Raw genomic sequence first — 19,334 nt, 5'->3', positions numbered from 1 at the left:
TAATCGTCACGTAGCCTATCACGGGGGACTTTCAAAAAAAAAAAAGCACGTACGCAAATGGCGGCCCCCATAGGGAGCTGCCATTCGCGTTCCTTATTTGGTTCCTGTAGTCTACGTAAAGATTTACGTAGACTACGGCAAAAATAAGGGCAACGCTATTTGCGTTGCCCTTATTTTCGCCGTAGCCTACGTAAAACTTTACGTAGACTAGACGTGCCAAAATAAGGAACGCAAATGGCGGCGCCCATGGGCCGCCGCCATTTGTGTACGCGCTTTTTTTTTTTTAAAGTCACCCGTGATAGGCTACATGACGATTAACGTAGCCTATCATGGCTGACTTTGCAGATCTAGCCATGATAGGCTACGTAAATCCTTACGTAGCCTATCACAGGTTTTTTTTTTTCACTTTTTGTTTCGCGGCCGGGGAGATGGGGCGCTTCTCCCCGGCCTGAATTTCGGCCGGGCGAGTCGGGGCGCCTCCCCCCCCAGCCTGAATTTTGGCCGGGCGAGGCGGGAAGCCTCTCCCCCTCACCTGAACTTTGGGGGGAGAAGCGAAGCGCCTCCCCCCCACCGCGAAGCCAAGCTGCGAAAAGGTAAGTGACTTTCGTACATCCCTATATTCTGCCACTAATTCTTGTTGAACTCTCAATTGTCTCTCTTTTCCTTCCAGTTCCATAACTTCCAGCTCCTATTCAGTTCCCTCTGAATTTCTAAATATGCAGGGTCTGTGGTTTTTACCTCAGGGTTTTTCTGTACCCCCATTTCACTAGACACTTTCACCTGATGTTGAATCAACATAGCTCTCAAGTCCTCCACACTTTTTCCCTCATGAGAGAAGTTCAATGCTTTACACTTCTCCACAAGTGCCTCCTTCTTCATACTCATAAATACCACAGTTTTTTCTTACAATTTTCTCTCATATTTCACATTCAACACACTTTTTTCTCATCTCCCTCAGTCCACTCAGAAAGAATCTACCCAGACTGCATCTGGTTCAAAAAGGGTTGAGATGCTTCTATTCCACAGGAGGGCCATTCTCCTCCTCCCATCCTGCGAATAAGATGTTATGAAATTCCACAGGCTAAAATGGGGTGAAAATGTGCTCACCCAACCCCAAAATTTACAAATAGAGATTCCATTGCAGGTAAATACAGGCCTTTTGGGGCACAATAGATTCCCATGGCCTCCTCAACTTGGCCTGCATTCATGAGTTGAGCCAGGCTTTCCCCCCAAAATCTGGGAATTTTTTCAGCCCACCCGTAAAAAGCAATTTGCATAATCTATGGCTGTGATTTGCACAAATTACGCAAATTTCCACCATAATTTGCACAAATTACATAGATTATGGTGAAATTTGCACAAATTATGCAAATTACAGCCACAATGTATGTAATTTGCACAAATTGCGTCAGTAATAATCCTGAAAAATCATTGAGTTTTTTTTTAATTTGGCGGGACATGGAGAAACAGAGTGTGGCAAATAATCGATACATTTCTCAGCAAGCTCTCCATGTCTGTAAAATAGCACTTGGCTAGTTCTCTCTCTCAAGAACAGGAATATTTTCTGTGTAGAAGATAATAGAATAGGAAGGACAAGAGACCTCTTCCAGAAAAGTACAAACATCGGAGGTAAATTCTAGGCAAAAATGGGTATGATCAAAAACAAAGATGGCAGGGACCTAACAGAAGCAGAAGAGATCAAGAAAAGGTGGCAAGAATATACAGAAGATCTCTATAGGAAGGATAATAATATCAGGGATAGATTTGACGGTGTGGTCAGTGAGCTAGAGCCAGACATCCTGAAGAGTGAGGTTGAATGGGCCTTAAGAAGCACTGCTAATAACAAGGCAGCAGGAGACAACAGTATCCCAGCTGAACTGTTTAAAATCTTGCAAGGTGATGCTGTCAAGGTGATGCATGCCATATGCCAGCAAATTTGGAAAACACAAGAATGGCCATCAGATTGGAAAAAATCAACTTATCCCCATACCAAAAAAGGGAAACACTAAAGAATGTTCAAACTATTGAACAGTGGCACTTATTTCACATGTCAGTAAGGTAATACTCAAGATCTTGCAAGGTAGACTCCAGCAATTCATGGAATGAGAATTGCCAGATGTACAAGCTGGGTTTAGAAAAGGCAGAGGAACTAGAGACCAAATTGCCAATATCCGCTGGATAATGGAGAAAGCCAGGGAGTTTCAGAAAAACATCTATTTCTGTTTTATTGACTATTCGAAAGCCTTTGACTGTGTGGATCATAACAAATTGTGGCACGTTCTTGGTGGTATGGGGATACCAAGTCATCTTGTCTGCCTCCTGAGGAATCTGTATAATGACCAAGTAGCAATGGTAAGAACAGAGCACGGAACAACAGATTGGTTTAAGATGGGGAAAGGAGTACAGCAGGGTTGTATATTCTCACCGTACCTATTCAACCTGTACACACAACACATCATGCGACATGCTGGGCTTGATGAATCCAAGGCTGGAGTTAAAATTGCTGGAAAAAACATTAACAATCTCTGATATGCAGATGATACCACTTCGGTGGCTGAAAGCGAGGAGGAGCTGAAGAACCTCATGACAAAGGTGAAAAAAGAAAGTGCAAAAGCTGGGTTGCAGTTAAACCTCAAAAAAACCAAGATTATGGCAACCAGCTTGATTGATAACTGGCAAACATAGGGAGAAAACGTAGGGATGTCAGATAATTTCTCCACGAATCTCAGGGAGGCCGATTGCCAGCGCATTCGGCCCCCCGAAATTGGTGGTAAAATTCTCTGACATCCCCCCGCCACCCCCCCCGGGACAGGACTTACCTTGTTCAAATGTCCCTGGTGGCTGTGGCGGTGGTTCGCCGGCGGTTTGCCGGCGGTGGCTGTGGTGGCCGGTCTTCCGACCGGCTGCCGCCACCGCCATTTCCAAGTAAAAACAACAACAACAACAAACAAATGTGATAGGCTACGTAAACATTTACATAGCCTATCACGGCTATATTTTAAAAAAAAAACGTGATAGGCTACGTAAACGTTTACGTAGCCTATCACGGCTGACTTAAAAAAAAAAAAAAACACGTACAGAAATGGCGGCGCTTTTTTTTTTTTAAGTCAGCCATGATAGGCTATGTAAATGTTTATGTAGCCTATCACGGCTGACTGCAGGGACGCAAACAGCGGCGGCTATGGCCACCGCCATTTGCGTCCCGGCAGGAGAGGAGTTTTCGCGGCCGGAGGGACGGGGCGCCTCCCCCCCAGCCAGAATTTCGGGGGGGAGGGACAGGGCGCCTCTCCCCCAGCCAGAATTGTTGGGGGGGAGGGACGGGGTGCCTCCCCCCCACCGCAAAGCAAGCTTCAGGATCAGGTAAGGGACTTTCGTCCATCCCTAAGAAAACATGGAGGCAGTGACAGACTTTGTCTTTGTAGGCGCAAAGATTACTGCAGATGCTGACTGCAGCTAGGAAATCAGAAGACGTTTACTTCTTGGGAGGAGAGCAATGACAAATCTTGATAAAATAGTTAAGAGCAGAGACATCACACTGACAACAAAGGTCTGCATAGTTAAAGCAATGGTATTTCCCGTAGTAACCTATGACTGTGAGAGCTGGACCATAAGGAAGGCTGAGCGAAGGAAGATAGATGCTTTTGAACTGTGGTGCTGGAGGAAAATTCTGAGAGTGCCTTGGACTGCAAGAAGATCAAACCAGTCCATCCTCCAGGAAATAAAGCCAGACTGCTCACTTGAGGGAATGATATTAAAGGCAAAACTGAAATACTTTGGCCACATCATGAGAAGACAGGATACCCTGGAGAAGATGCTGATGCTAGGGAAAGTGGAAGGCAAAAGGAAGAGGGGCCGAACAAGGGCAAGATGGATGGATGATATTCTGGAGGTGACAGACTCGACCTTGGGGGAGCTGGGGGTGGTGACGGCCGACAGGAAGCTCTGTCGTGGGCTGGTCCATGAAGTCACGAAGAGTTGGAAGCAACTGAACGAATAAACAACAACATTGCATGAAAAAGCAGGGACGCAAATGGGGCCCACAATGCCATTTGCGGCCATAAAGGTCTTAGTTTAAACAAACTAAGTTTAAACAAAGTGGACCAATTGCATCCACAGTCAATCAGCCCAGCCAGCGACATGGCAATGGCGCAAATACCGTTGCCCTTATTTTCGCCGTAGTCTACGTAAATCTTTACGTAGACTACAGCGAACAAATAAGGAACGCGAATGGTGGCTCCCTATGGGGGCCGCCATTATCCGTACGCGCTTTTTTTTTTTTTAAAGTCAGCCGTGATAGGCTACGTGACGATTGACGTAGCCTATCACGGCTGACTTTGCAAATCTAGCCGTGATAGGCTACGTTAATCGTTACGTAGCCTATCAGGGGGCTTTTTTTAAAAAAAAAACTTTCGAGTTCGCGGCCAGGCGAGGCGGGAAGCCTCGCCCCTGGCCTGAATTTCGGCCAGGGCGAGGCGGGAAGACTCCCCCCCGGCCTGAATTTCAGCCGGGGCGAGGTGGGAAGCCTCCCCCCCCGGCCTGAACTTCGCGGGGGGAGCAGCGAAGCGCCTCCCCCCCACCGCGAACAACCTCGAGGACAGGTAAGGGACTTTTGTCCACCCCTACTTTGGAGCTGGCTGGTGGCTCCGCGGAATTGCTGTGGAGTGGAGCCAGCTGGCCAGGATTCCAGGGGAAGGGACGGATTGCCTCCCCCCCTGTGGACAACCCCCCCTAGCTCTATATCCCTCATCCATACTGGTGCTATTGTACTTTCTGTGTCTTTCATACCAAGAATTTCATTCAGCACAACTCCCTAGCCCCTGCACCTGTCCACTGGAGGGCGTAGGAATCACTCCACCCCCACATTGAACAGTCCCCTTTGCACACACAAAAAATGCTTCCAATGCACAAATCATATTCAATGGGTATATTGCTACTTCCTTGGCAGCAACAAAACCCTCAAATAGCGGTAGACCTAGAGCAAGACTGCTTTGTCCCATTTCTGCATCCCTTAATATGGAAGTAGTTGCACTCCCTAGCTGTGGAACCATTGCTATGGCAATTATAATCAAGAATAGCTGTCTGCAGGTCTTATTGTTTAATGTCTATGCTCCTCCAACTAAATGTTATTCTGATAAGAAAGCTCAGTGGGAAGAGTTAGAACAATATCAGCACAGGCCCTTATGGCCAGGGACTTCAGTGCCCTGTTAGGCTCTGATGACCATGTTGGAGCACCAAGAACATCCTGCCTGTTGTATTTCCAATTATGAGTGGGAAAGACACTTTTCTGCAATTCTTCAGGAACCTGATAACTTCTCTTTACACAGTTTTGAACTGTCCTCTGACACACCAGAATGGCAATCTGTTACTCCGAGTGAAATTTTTGATTTGATTGCTGAACTTATATCTGGTTAAGTTCCTGGCCCAGATTCTATCACCTCCTATCTTTTAAAATCTAACTCAGAATGGTGGGCTCCTTTCCTTTCAGCTCTATTTACTTTCATTAATAACTCTGGAAAGATCCCCAATATTTGGAGTAAAGCGATTATAATTCCAGTTTTCAAGAAGGGTTACAGGACAAATCCAGGTAACTACCATCCCATTAGTCTCCTCTCAGTTACTGGCAAACTATATGTGAGGTATTCAAAATGGAAGTTATTAACTTGTATGGAGGATAATAGTATAATAGGTGAGGAACAAATTGGGTTTAAAGCTGGCCGTTCAACTTTAGATCATGGTTTTGTGTTCGCTCACTTGGCAGAGAAATATACTTCAGTTCCTGGTGGGAAGCTTTTTACTGCTTTATTGATCTTAAGTCTGCCTTTGATTTGGTCTCAAGGGAATTACTATGTTCTAAATTACACAAAAGTCCTATGCACAGGCACCTACTGTTTGTCATTAGATTTTTGTATTAGGTTTTTTATGATTTCAATGAAAACTAGGGAAAAATGATGTCATCTTCTTGAAAGAAGTAGGGGTGTACAGATTCCCCACCGTCCGTTCCAGTGGTGAATCTGTCAGTGGGGGAGGCAATCCATTCCTCCCCCCCCCCAGAATCCTCCAGAGCGGCTCTACTACATGAGGATTCCCAGGGGGGGAACCAGCTTGGGGGATGCTTACCTTCCCTCCTGCCAGTCAGAGCCATGCGGCGCCTCCCTGTATCTGCCAATCGCCGCGTCTTTTCTTAAAAAAAAAAAAAAAAAAAGCCAGTTGGCGGGATGTGCCCATAGATGTAGACGCAAATAAAGTGATGAATCTTGCTTATAAGTCCATGTGTCCATAGGCGTATACACAAGATTCACAATTCTATTTTGCATTTAAGTCTATGGGCACATCCTGCCAATCCTCATTTTTTTTTTAATTCTTCTGAAATTTTGTAGTTGTTTAAGCTACTACATCTCTGCCCAATGTCATTTTCATGTCAATTGCCCACAAAAACATAGGGAGATAACCATGTCCTTCTTTGTGGATCCCCCAAACTGTAATTGCTGACCTTGCACAAAACTCTCTGCACCTATTCTTCTGAAACATTGGAATTTTGATCCTCCCAGAAGCTATCCCTGCAAATTAGGGATGGACAAAAGTCCCTTACCTGGTCCCGCAGCTTTTTTCGGGGGTGGGAGGAGGCGCTCCATTTCTCCCCCCGAAATTCTTGGTGGGTGGGGAGGTGCCCCATCCCTCCCCGCCGAAGTTCTGGCCGGGGGGGAGCACCCCGTCTACCTGGCCGTGAAAGAAAAAAGTAAAGTAAAAAAAAAAAAAAACGTGATAGGCTACGTAAAGATTTACGTAGCCTATCATGGCTGACTTTGAAAATCTAGCCGTTATAGGCTACGTAAATCTTTACGTAGCCTATCACATTTTTTTTTCTTTACTTGGAAATGGCGGCGGCGGCAGCTGGTCGGAAGACCGGCCGCCGCTGCCGCTTCCGCCGAACCGCCGCTGGGACCCGCCGCCGTGAGGGACATTCGCACGAGGTAAGTCCCATCCCGGGGGGGCGGGGGGTTGGCGGAGAATTTCCCCACCAATTTCGGGGGGCCGAATGCTTTGGCATTCGGCCTCCCGGAGATTCGTGGAGAAATTCTCCGACATCCCTAACAAATCTCATCCAATTCAGCCAAGAAATGAAAACATCAGCAGTTCCTTTAAAATAATACTGATAAAAGATTAAAGGCACCTAGCTCAAAAGCTCCTACTATTATTTTCTGTGGTAACATGCCAGCAAATTTCATCCACGTCATCAATCAGGGAAAAAAAATGATATAGCTGTTTCTTGATTTCCAGTAGGGACGTCAAAGAATTCCATCACGGATCCCAGGGAGGCCAAATTCCAGTGAACGAAGCAACCCCCTCCCCCCGCCGCCCCGGGAAATGGGCCTGAAACGGAGCTTACTTTGTGTCGGCTGTCCGGTACTCCACGAATGGCGGCCGCATCTGCGAATGGCCGTGATAGGCTATGTAAGTATTTACGTAGCCTATCACAGCAATAGTAGGGTTGGCGGAGAATTTCTTCCCGAAACTTCGGGGGGCCAAGCGCCAACGTGTTCAGCCCCCCGAAGACGTTTCGGGGAGAAATTCTCTTCACCCCCCCGCCCCCGCACCCCCCCCCCCCCGGGATGGGACTTACCTTTCCTGAATGTCCCTCCCGGCGGCGGGTCCCGCGGCGGTTCATCGGGTCTTCGTCAGGGGCGGGGGTGGCAGCCGGTCTTTCGACCGGCTGCCGCAGCTGCCATTCCAATAAAAGTAAAAAAAAAAAAACGCCCCCGTGATAGGCTACGTGACGATTAACGTAGCCTATCACGGCTACATTTACAAAGTCAGCCGTGATAGGCTACGTAAATCGTCAAGTAGCCTATCATGGGTGACTTTAAAAAAAAAAAAAAAGCTCATACGGCTAATGGTGGCCCCCATAGGGAGCCGCCATTCACGTTCCTTATTTGGTCGCTGTAGTCTACGTAAAGATTTACGTAGACTACGGTGAAAATAAGGGCAACGCAAATAGCGTTGCCCTTATTTTCGCCGTAGTCTACGTAAAGATTTATGTAGACTACAGCGACCAAATAAGGAACGTGAATGGCGGCTCCCTATGGGGGCCGCCATTCGCGTATGCGCTTTTTTTTTTTAAGTCACCCGTGATAGGCTACGTGACGATTTACGTAGCCTATCACAGCTGACTTTGCAGATCTAGCCATGATAGGCTACGTTAATCATCACGTAGCCTATCACGGGGGTGTTTTTTTTTTTTTAACTTTTTATTTCGCGGCCGGGCGAGGCGAGGCGCCTCCTCCCCGGCCTGAATTTTGGCTGGGTGAGGCGGGAAGCCTCCCCCCCGGCCAGAATTTCGGCCGGGTGAGGCAGGAAGCCTCCCCCCCGTCCTGAACTTCGGGGGGAGAGCAGGGAAGCACCTCCACCCCACCACGAAAAGCTGCGAGACCAGGTAAGTGGCTTTCGTGCACTCCTAAGCAATAGGCAGAAATGCAAATGCCACCATTTGCGTCCCTGTTTTTTGCCATGATAGGCTACATATATATTTACGTAGCCTATCATGGCAAAAGACCGGGGCGCAAATGCCATAGCAGCCGTGATAGGCTATGTATATATTTACGTAGCCTATCACGGCAAAAGACAGGGGTGCAAATGGCAGCCGCTACGCCTTTTGCACACCTGTCTTTTGCTGTGATAGGCTACGTATATATTTATGTAGCCTATCACGGTAAAAGACAAGGATGCAAATGGCAGCGGCTACAGCGGCCGCCATTTGCATCCCTGCATAGCCCAGTGGCTGGATGTCCAGCTGCGGGCGGCCCTGGCTGGCGGCTCCATGGAGTCGCTGCAGAGCGGAGCTGGCCGGGGAGGATTCCCTGGGGAGGGATGGAGCACATCTCCCCCACTGCGGATTTACTGGTGCGGAGCCAGGTAAGAGTTTCGTACATCCCTAATTATTTCCAGTGATATAGTCAATGGGAGACACACATATTTGGATTTCTGAATTACGTTTCAGATGTAGACCGAACTTATATCAGGCAGCCTCTGAATTGGTCTGAGCTGAATTGTTTTCCAAATTGCTGAACTGTGTTCATATATAATCTTATGGTGTGGGCATACACCTAATATGTACAGGCATACATTGAATGGTGGAGCTCTGGTCAATTCCTCTGGAACGACAATAAAACTACATAAATATTTTACTTTGGGAAAGTCAATTATTTATTACCCCTTAAAATATAAGATATGTGGCTCTCAAAGGAATAAATCCAGTTTCAACATTCTGAAATTATGCTTTCTTAACAGGAGACTACTAGTAGAGTGGAATCCATAACCTAGCGGAACTACAGCTTAATAACAGAATAGAACTGATGGAATCCATTCTCTTCGGCTGCATTGTGTGACAGAGCAAACATATCTGGAGAATGGAAAAGAGCTGACTGATATTGATTCAGTATGCAATTATTTGGATATACCACAACCTGTGCTGCTTCAAATGGGTCTGAGAAAGTAATTTTGGAGACACACTGACTTTGTTGTTCCACAGAAATCTTCTTCTTCTTGAGGAGGAATCCATGAGACAGGCACAAAAAATAATTGAAATGTAAGCATATTGGACAAAGCCTTTATGTGAAATTTCACACAGCTCCACCAATCTATGTTGGAAAACCTGAAGCAACAATAACACACCTTTGATCTTCACTAACTATATCAGGAATGGCTCTTAGCTAAGAGGACTCAGGGAAATACTGAGGGAGAGCAGAAGAAGAGCCATACCAGAAGCAGAAACAAGAACCCACAAAGCACACTTTAAATATGAGGACCAATTTCAATCTGACATCTCAGTTCCAAAGATCATTCGATGTTAGCCTGGAAAATAATACACACAATTATCCTGAATACAATGACATCCATAACCTCGGGCCAGATTCTTATTTTTTACTACATCGACATGTAGTACTTTCTGTCAATTTCTTAATGGTTGTTATCTGCACTTTGGGAATTTTGGCAAATGGAAATGTCATCTGGCTTCTTGGCTTCTCCATTAAGAGGAACTCTTTCACCACCTATATCCTGAATTTGGCTGTTGCTGACTTCGGAGTCCTTATAGTCCTACTTACAAGAATGTTAACTTTTCATGTGAATAAATTTATACATTATACTGCCCATGATATCCTTCATGAGCTCTTTGTATTCACCTGTGGCACTGGTCAGCTTCTTCTGACAGCCATCGGCATAGACAGGTGTGTATCTGTCCTCTTCCCCATTTGGCATCGGTGCCGTTGCCCACCACACTTGTCCATCGTTCTCTGTGCCCTCATATGGGTCCTCTCCTTCCTCCTCTCCGGAATTGGAACTGGAATGATTGTCTCTACTGAGTACAGGATGAGACAGGAGATGCTAAAGTACCACATTATTATACTTTCCCTTTTTTGCCTCCCACTCATGACTGCCTCCAGTCTGACCCTGTTCATCAAAATCTGCTGTAGATCCCAACAACAAAGGCGGGAGAAGCTCTTAACAGCCATCTTTCTTGCACTCCTCTTCTTCCTGCTCTTGGCTTTTCCACAGATTGCCATTTACCTTATTATTTCATCTCCTTCTATGCAGTTTTCCTTCTTAATAAATGATCTTATGTTAGGTATTGGGTTCTTATGTGCCTCCCTAAACAGCAGTGTTAACCCACTGATTTATTTCCTTGTGGGGAGGAACAAGAGGGCTCAGGCTAGGGAAAGCATGAAGGTCGTACTCCAGAGGGTCTTCAAGGAGGAGGAAGAGAGTGGAGAGCAACTGGAACTTAGGGTTCAAACCTATTTATAATTAGGGATGTCCCAGAAGTCTGGGAAGGGGGTGGAATCTGCAAACATCCCTCTCACTCAGCCCCTGAGATGCCAGTCCGCACACACCAATCACTGTGATTACCTAATCACTGTGAGGTGGTCAAGGCTGCTGTGCCTGTGGTATGGATTTTTTCCCCCTTTTACGCACAGGGATGTCAGAGGCATCTGGTTTGTGGGTAATGCTCAGCAAGTTTTCTCTGGCTTGACTGCCCCAGATTCTGGCTCACTCATCCGCTATCTGGTTCAACTCAACCAGTGTGAGCAGGGCCAGCTTGCAGATCTCCGCCACCTCCAAACCCTTCTGCCTCCTTGCTGATGCATTAGGAAGGAGAGCACACAAGGGGTTGGTGGGCAGCACTGGCAGGAGTCCCCTTGCAAGGAGAGAGTGACAAGTTGACAAGTGGTGAGGGCCAGAGTCCTGTGCCACCAACCAACCCCTTGTTCTCTCCTTTCAAGGAGATCACGAGGGGTTGGCAGGCAGTGCCAGGGATTCCCGTCCTTTCAGCCTGTCACCCCCTCACACTCTCCTGGGAAAGAGAGAAGGGTTGGTGGGCGACAGCAGGGAATCCCATGAGCTGCCATTTTGCGCAAAAATGGTTGGTATAAATATTACAGAAATTGCAATTTCTGCACAAACTTGTGGCGTAAAGTGCGCCATTTGCACCATATTAGTCAGAAATGGCCTATTTACAGCCGCATGTTTGTGTAAATCACAGTTTCCATAATATCTATACCTGCGTTTTTTGTGCAAAATGGTGGCAAGGAAAAAAACTTGCAAGCACTTGTTGGGCACTCGCAGACCATCTGGTGGCTCAGCCTGCACACACGTGGATCGGGCCGCCAGCGGGAGTCTGCCGGCAGCCCTTAAGAAGGACACAGGGGAGTTTACCTATCCCAAATTATGCCTGTTCCCATTGCTCTGCAGCCTCCCAGGCTGCCTGCACTTTCTGATCAGAAGAATCCTCATGCTGGGGGTTACATCAGGAGGTCTTCTGCAGGATTTTAACTGAAGGGTTGTACAAAGAACGGCAGTACGCTCCTGCAAACTCCTTGGCCACTGCATAAGTAGGGATTGTGCGGGTGCCCAAATGGGTCCTGGAGTCCGTCAGGCTACCCCCCGCACACACCCCTGAACCTGGCTCAGCAAGCCCCTGCCCTCATCTGCTGAGCCACATGAGCAGGCAGCGCTTACTGGCCCTGTCGGTGTGCACCCCACATCTGCCCATCCTCCATGCGATCTTCCACTTTAATGCAAGATGGGGCTCTGCATTTTTGTAGATCTAATGTTGCACACAATGGCAGCCATAAAGGGCCATTTCCCTAACTCTGAACCCAAACCATGGGGTTCGGGTTCCAAGAAAAAAGGAGCTGTTGACCACTTAAAAGAAGAACTTAGGCCTGTTTTGGAGTCAACATGTTACGTCAAAGAGAGAAGTGATTTTGGGGACAAAAGTTGGACTTCCTGGAGATAGGATGACATATAATGTTATGTGAACCAATATATGTAAAGATTTCAGAATCTGTATTAGAAAGGAGGTTATCAATTAGGGGGGGGCAGCGGTATTTAAGTTGATACATGGAAGAGATCTGGGTCTGGCTTTCTTCTTTCACCCTCAACCTGAGACATTACTCTGAGCCTATCACTTAGGCCTCAGTGACTCCATGTTTGCTTGGCTAAAGGTTTGCATGTCAGTTAAACTTTATCTTTCTTTAATAAATGCATTCAGCTCATATCATTGTTTTAGTCCTGATTTGCAGAATTTAAGTAAATCTGAGTGAATGGGAACACTCTATCTCAGTACCCAAGGGAACCTCACCTACAACATCAGGGCCAAGCTGAGGCTGTTTAAAGTAAGGTATCCAATACCAGGGACCCTGAAATTTTAGGCTCCAGTTTTTATGTTTTTATTTATTACATTTATATTCTACCTTTCTTCCATTGTGGAACTCAAGGTCGCTACATGGGATTCCCAGGTAGTCTCCCCTGCAAGCACTGACCAGACCCAGACTGGCTTAGCTTCAGCAAAGTGGCTGCCTCATGTGCCTTCAGACTATGCCCTTGAAGCATGCTTTCCCTTACATGATGCTTTAGTTGTAAGCAGCCTCAGGTATTTTTCAATGAATTTAAAAAAGAGTGACATGAAAATAATTCATGCCACTGCAGAAGGCTGTGACATGTGAGGGAAAGAGCTACTACCACAGAGGTCTTCAGGAATTCCTGTTCTCCAACAAGTGGAACACTGAAGCCCGACATTATGTCTTTCGGGAAGTACAAACAACAAAGAATCAAACTGTACCTTAAACTAACAATGTTGATTTGGGAGAAGTTGTATTGTAAGATGAGATCCAGAGAACCAGAAAGCAGATGTATCTGGTGCTGTTGCATGAAAGTGGTGGTGCTCCAAGATTTACTAAGCTCTGCCTGATCAAGATTTCCCCTGGCCCAGGGCAGTTAATCAGGTCCCTTCGGGGGGGTATCAGGTCTTAGGTACAGGGAGCTTATGAGGCAGCCATGGAATAGAAAGAGAGTAAGATATTAGGGCAGTGCAGAGACCCCCTGGTCCGACCCGGAAGCTGCTTTGTGGCTTCTGAGGTGGGTCCAATCTGGTTCGAGCAGATTTGAGGGCCCCCACCCAACTTGGCCCCAAACTTGAAGTAGAATTCAGATGTCAAACTCCGCTTCAGGTCCCTCCCCCAATGCCCCCTCATAAACCCCCTTACCTTGCCACCACTTCCTCCTCCGCCACCACCACCGTCCTCGCCGCTGCCTCCGTTGCTTCTGCCCCCAGCACCTCCACATCTTTACCTGCACCACCTTCTCTGCCACTCCCATGACCACCTTCTCTGCCGCTACTGTCCTCACTGCCACTACACTCACCACTGCCACCATCACCATCCTTGCTGCCGCCTCCACCTCCACCGCCATTTGTGAAATGCGTCCTTTGGGGAGGGGGGAAATGTGCAGGTTAGAATGGTGGAAAGTATGCATTTTGGGTGCATGCTTGGAAAGATGTGCAATTTTCCCATTTAGAAATAAACCCACACACTCCTATCTAGGAATTAAATTTCTACATTTTATTCATTGAATAGAAAAAAAATCCATAGTTATGTTTACAAACATAAAATGTCATTTCCTTAAAGTTTAAAGCCCATTTTAAATAGATAGAAATTGCAATGAGATAAGAAATCCATACCATTCTTGTATAGGGGTCACCCGTACTGAGACCATATACATTGGTTCTAATGTGATTAAACTTTCCCAGACTTTTGTGCAAGAGTCCTTTGCCCAAACTATTTTGGAAGCTTGCCTAGCTCTGCATGGAACATCAAGGACCAAAATGTCAGGTTCAGACAGAATCAGGATACCATTGGCTCAAAGTGGCACCTCCACGAAACAGAAGTGTGGTTCAGGGAGGATCACAGCAGAACAAGGCAAATAAAGGGCCAACGAAACCAAGCAGGTTAAAGCCACAGCCATGGAGGTCTGTGTGGGCTGGTTGACTAGACGTATATGAGCTCTTTTTTGTTGTTCTTCTTTTAATGAAATCAATGCAGATTCTACACATGCGTACTCAAATGTGTTTGGGAATGCCAGCATGTAAAGTTGGAGATCCAAGAAGAGATTCCCATGACTCCAGCAATAGTTTCTTTGCTGTCTGAACCCCTTTTAACAGAAGGCTGAATCTGGCCCGGAGAACATGGGAATTTGACATGCCAGGTACAAACTCACTGCCTTTGCAGCCTGTATCAAATCAATTATATACCCTGGGTATAGGTTCTGCTAAAATATATTGAGGGACCTAGATTCCCTGCACTGCATAATGAGAGGAAATGCTTTGGATTCCACAATGACAGTCTTTCCTGAGTGTGAAATCTGGACAATATTTCTTGATAGCATGAAAGATTTAGAGTGTCCTTTGATTCGTAGGTGGGCCAAACAAGAGTTTGAGGGCCACTCTTCTATTTTCATGGAAGACCCTGCAACAATACTGGGGGTAGGGATGCGGAAGAAGAAATGCATTATGTTCTCATTTCAGTACAAACTTACCCAATTTCACACTTTCAAACCAATACATGAACTATAACTCAGGTATCCATCACTATTGGACTACACCAAATTTTTCAGTGAAGTTCTGTCTGCAATCAGAAAAGGCATGGAAATAAGCAGGTATTGGGGGGGGATATAATAGTTAGGGAAATAATGCATTAAATTGGGGAAATTGCTTGCAATGTGTTTATTAGGCAGGCATGCGGACAAAATGCATCTATTGGGAGAAATGTGCAAAAAAAAGTGTTTATGAATTTTCATGAGCACTTTACCAAAAAGATTCCTGAAGTTCAAGATGAATTGAATGTAAGACTGGAGAAATTCCCCAAATCTGAAATAACCAGAACTTAAGGGCACATTCCTTTGCATGTTTAGACATAGGAAAATGAATAGGATTGCACTCCAAGAATAGAAAAAAATAACAATGGAAAGGTACCAAAATTGACAGATTCATGCATCTCTTTCTGGGTAGACAACTGATGTTTCAACTTCCACAAGATACATATTTTTAAAATGAAAGAAGAAAGATGGTGGGGCCCTGTCGAGAAGAATATGTGAATGGTATCAAAAGCAATTGAGTGATCCAGAAGAATTAGCAGGGTTGTACCCTCCCGTCATTCCATGGCAAACGTCATCCATCCAGATGACCAAGGCCATCTCTGGGCACTAATCAGGCATGGATACAGATTGAAATACGTCAGATAATTCATCTCATCCAAGGCTCCTTGAATTTTACAGCCACCACAGCTTCCTTACCCACCTTACCCAAGAAGGGGACATTCGTGATAATTATTGCACTCCTTGTCATCAAAAGATGATTTATTTAGGAGCAGCTCTACCACTCTCCCTCTTGCAAGATTAATGAAACCACCCTGTCTCTCACAGAGGCTTTAATCACCCCTAGGACACAGCCGCCCAATCCCCGTCTGCTTGCTGTTGCTTAGGGGAGGGGTCAAGCAAAGAAAAGGTTTGCCAGCCACACTTCTCCAAAACCCTTGTCCATATTTCCATCATCTCACAAAACAGGGTGAGATGGTACAGTAGACAGATCAGCTGCACTGTATCTATCTCATGATGGATGCAACCAATTCTATCCTCAAATTGCCCAGCACAGCGTACTACTGAGGGCTCCTGAAGATCACCCTGCTTCCCAAGCTGGAGTAGACCCTAAACCACTCTGAAAAGCTCCATGAGATGACACCCTAGGGCACAGCATAGTGGTAGAGAAGTGCTGCTTCTGCCATCCCTGCCATGGGATAGGGAAAAGACTGTGCTCCTTCCTGTGCATGGGCACATTCATATCACATTTTATGCCTCCTACATTCTAGCCCAGGTGTAAGGAAGGGTGTGTGTGTGTGTGTACATGTGTGTGTACGTGTGTGTTTTCAGTCCAAGGGCCAAATTCCAATCTGGGAAAGGTCTCGGGGGCAGCATTCCATCCATAGGTTGGGCTAAAGGCAAACTAAGGGCAGAATGCCCTGGGCAGTCTTTGATTCTTACCACTTTTAAGCTTACTCAGAAGTCACAGGACAAGCCTCTCAAAAACAAGCCTTAGAACTCAGCAGGACAGAATCACCCAGCAGCTTTTCCCCCAGGTTCTGCACTCCTCTCACAGCCTGTGAAGGCTCCACACTCCGATCAGCAGTAGAGATAGGAGTATTTGCCTCCAGGGAGAAGAGGGTGGGGCCTGGGGAAGAAGCGTATGGGCAGCATGGGCCCTACTCGACTCAGCCAGACAAAGATCCTAGCATGGGCAATGGGATCCTCATAGATCACACTGCCAGAATTCCCAGGTATCAAGTCTATTTTCGTGCTGTACCAAAATGATTGATACTACCCAGCTCATCCACCCAGGTCTCATTAAACAATAGTGCACCAGCGCTTAAGGTTTACCTAATTTTTACTTTTTTGGCATCCTGTTGCTGCTGAGGACTCTGTTTTGTTCTCCAAAAAAAGAGAGGATTTTTTTTTTTTAAAAAAAAGTGCTCCCCCAACATTTGGGGGCACACAGGGGGGTACGGGGCATGGATGTGGGCCAAGGGCTACATCTTGCCCTCCCTGGCTTAGGTGCTCAACGGCAGTTTGGAAATCTCCCCTTTTGGAAATCTCCTCCTGCTTCTCTGATCCCTCCATCCTGAACAGTGGTTGGGTCTGAAGATGTTTAGGATGCTTCTCCATTCCTCTCCATTTCCTTGTCCTCCTTCCCTTCCCTCACTGTTGAGTTGGTGCAGTTCCTCGTGGCCAAACTAGATCATATACAATGCATGAATGGAATTCACGTATCTTTAAAAGAAACAAACAAAAGCAACCGGGCGTGATCAGATCTGGGGAAGTGGTACCTGGAGATGGGTGCTGAACTCTTGTCCCCACCACTATTGTGGTCTTATTGAAAAACAATACCCCCCCCCCCCGTCATGAAAAAACACAGGGCAGAAGCTGCTAGTGGAAGCTTCCTTCCTGCAAGAGGAAGCTTCCTTCCTGGGTCAAATAGTAGCTTCAGCAAGTTGAAGTGTGTGTGGGGGTCTTTTTTTGGGACCATGGCATATGAGCAGAAGGGTTAGCCCACCTCCCCATAAGCCATGGTCCTGAGAGAAATAAGGGGAATATCTGCTCCCCCCCCCACTGCACCGAATGGGCACTTCTAAGAAAAAGTCAATTTTCATGACACAGGGTATGCTCTATCTGCTTCTTTATCAGAATTCATCTAAGGAAATGCCTCACTAACTCATGGGCACGGCAAGCAAGATGTCTATATTGATAGATAAGAGCTTCCTGGAATTTATCTGCCATGAGCATTTGTCCAGCATGTGGATATGCTTGGGGCTCTGCATCAGAGTGCTGATATAACTACCTGAACTCTCTGGCTGTCCTGCTGTAAATGGAGTCATCTCAAAGGCAAATACAGAAGCTGCACAAAGCCGTTTCTCTGCCTTCACTACAGACAGTGTGGGGGAAACACTGCCCCAAACTCACATTTTCTGGAGGGGAACAAGAGGACCTGAGCGCACTGATAGGAGAACTGGCAGGGAGGGAACTGGCAGGAGATGTCGTTCCAGACCAGGGGTGCACAAACTTTTTGTCTCCACGGGACTGATGTGATCGTGGCTCAGGAGTCAGGGCCTGCCTACACATATGCACACATGCACATACTGTATACATACAGATGTGCACACACCCACACCAGTGATCCTTATCCTGATCACTCTTTCTTTGCAGCTAGAAGTGCCAGGGAAAGACTCATCACTTTCAGGTTCTCTGGGGGAAGGACTGAAGGTGAGGCAGTGGGGAAGTTGGTTTGGGGGCCACGGTAAATGTTGTGGAAGGCCATGTGCAGCCCCCAGGTCACAGGTTGTGTATCCCTGTTCTAGACATTATTGACAAATTGAAACAAACAAATTTCTGGGTCCAGATTATATTCATCCAAGAATTCTCAAAGAATTCAAATGTAAAATCACTGACCTTCTAACCAAAATGTGTAATGTGTTCCAAAACGGCCCCTGTACCAGAGGACTGTGGCCAATGTAATACCATTTGTAAAGGGATCCCTTTTTAAACGGGTCCGGGCATAAATGGTGCATTTGCACGTGTAATTTTGCATAAAAGGCTGCTTTACGGCCAATCTTTGTACAAATGGGCATTCACGAAAACGGCCGAGCAGCCATTTTGACTCAAAATGGCGGCACGGCAACGGATCGGGGATCCCTGCACTTGCCGACTCAACATGCACCAAGTTGGGCAAGCGCAGGGGTCTGTGGACTGGACTGCAGGGGGCCAAACAGTGGGATGTCTGCAATACTCCACTCCCTTCCCGGACTCGCGTGACAGCACTTCCTTCAAGGTAGGGGTGCACGAAAGTCACTTACCTGGTCTCGCAGCTTTTCGCGGTGGGGGGGAGGCGCTTCACTGCTCTCCCCCCGAAGTTCAGGCTGGGGGGGAGGCTTCCCGCCTCGCCCAGCCGAAATTCAGCCCGGGGGGGAGGCTTCCTGCCTCGCCCAGCCGAATTTCAGGCCGGGGAGGAGGCGCCTCGCATCGCCCGGCCGCGAAATATAAAGTTTAAATAGCGTTGCCCTTATTTTCGCCGTAGTCTACGTAATCTTTATGTAGACTACAGCGACCAAATAAGGAACGCGAATGGCGGCTTCCTATGGGGGCCGCCATTAGCCGTACGCGCTTTTTTTTTTTGAAGTCACCCGTGATAGGCTACGTGACGATTTACGTAGCCTATGACGGCTGACTTTGCAAATCTAGCCGTGATAGGCTATGTTAATCGTCACATAGCCTATCACAGGGGCATTTTTTTTTTTTTTTAGTTTTATTGGAATGGCGGCGGCGGCAGCCGGTCAAAAGATCAGCTGCCGCCCCTGCCCCTGACCAAGACCCGATGAACCACCGCCAGGACCCGCTGCCGGGAGGGACATTCGGGAAAGGTAAGTCCTGTCCCGGGGGGGGTGCGGGGGGCGGGGGGG

The 19,334-nt window shown here is 46.9% G+C and overlaps 1 protein-coding gene across 1 annotated transcript in view; it reads left to right on the top strand.

The window, feature by feature from the left end:
• Positions 1-11,392, top strand: part of LOC146346562 (mas-related G-protein coupled receptor member H-like) — a 40,567-nt gene extending 29,175 nt beyond the window's left edge. The window contains exon 6 of the mRNA XM_084848722.1: positions 9,286-11,392. Coding sequence (XP_084704848.1) covers positions 9,796-10,800 — 1,005 coding nt within the window. The 5' untranslated portion in view covers positions 9,286-9,795 and the 3' untranslated portion in view covers positions 10,801-11,392. The remainder of the gene's footprint in view (positions 1-9,285) is intronic.
• The last annotated feature ends 7,942 nt before the right edge of the window (positions 11,393-19,334 follow it).

This window comes from Heloderma suspectum, chromosome 4, assembly GCF_057233095.1.
Source record: "Heloderma suspectum isolate Gila_16-S chromosome 4, 16-S_ref, whole genome shotgun sequence".
NCBI lineage: Eukaryota > Metazoa > Chordata > Lepidosauria > Squamata > Helodermatidae > Heloderma > Heloderma suspectum.
The sequence above is the reverse complement of the archived record's forward strand: the minus strand, read 5'-3'. Positions and strand labels throughout refer to the sequence as shown.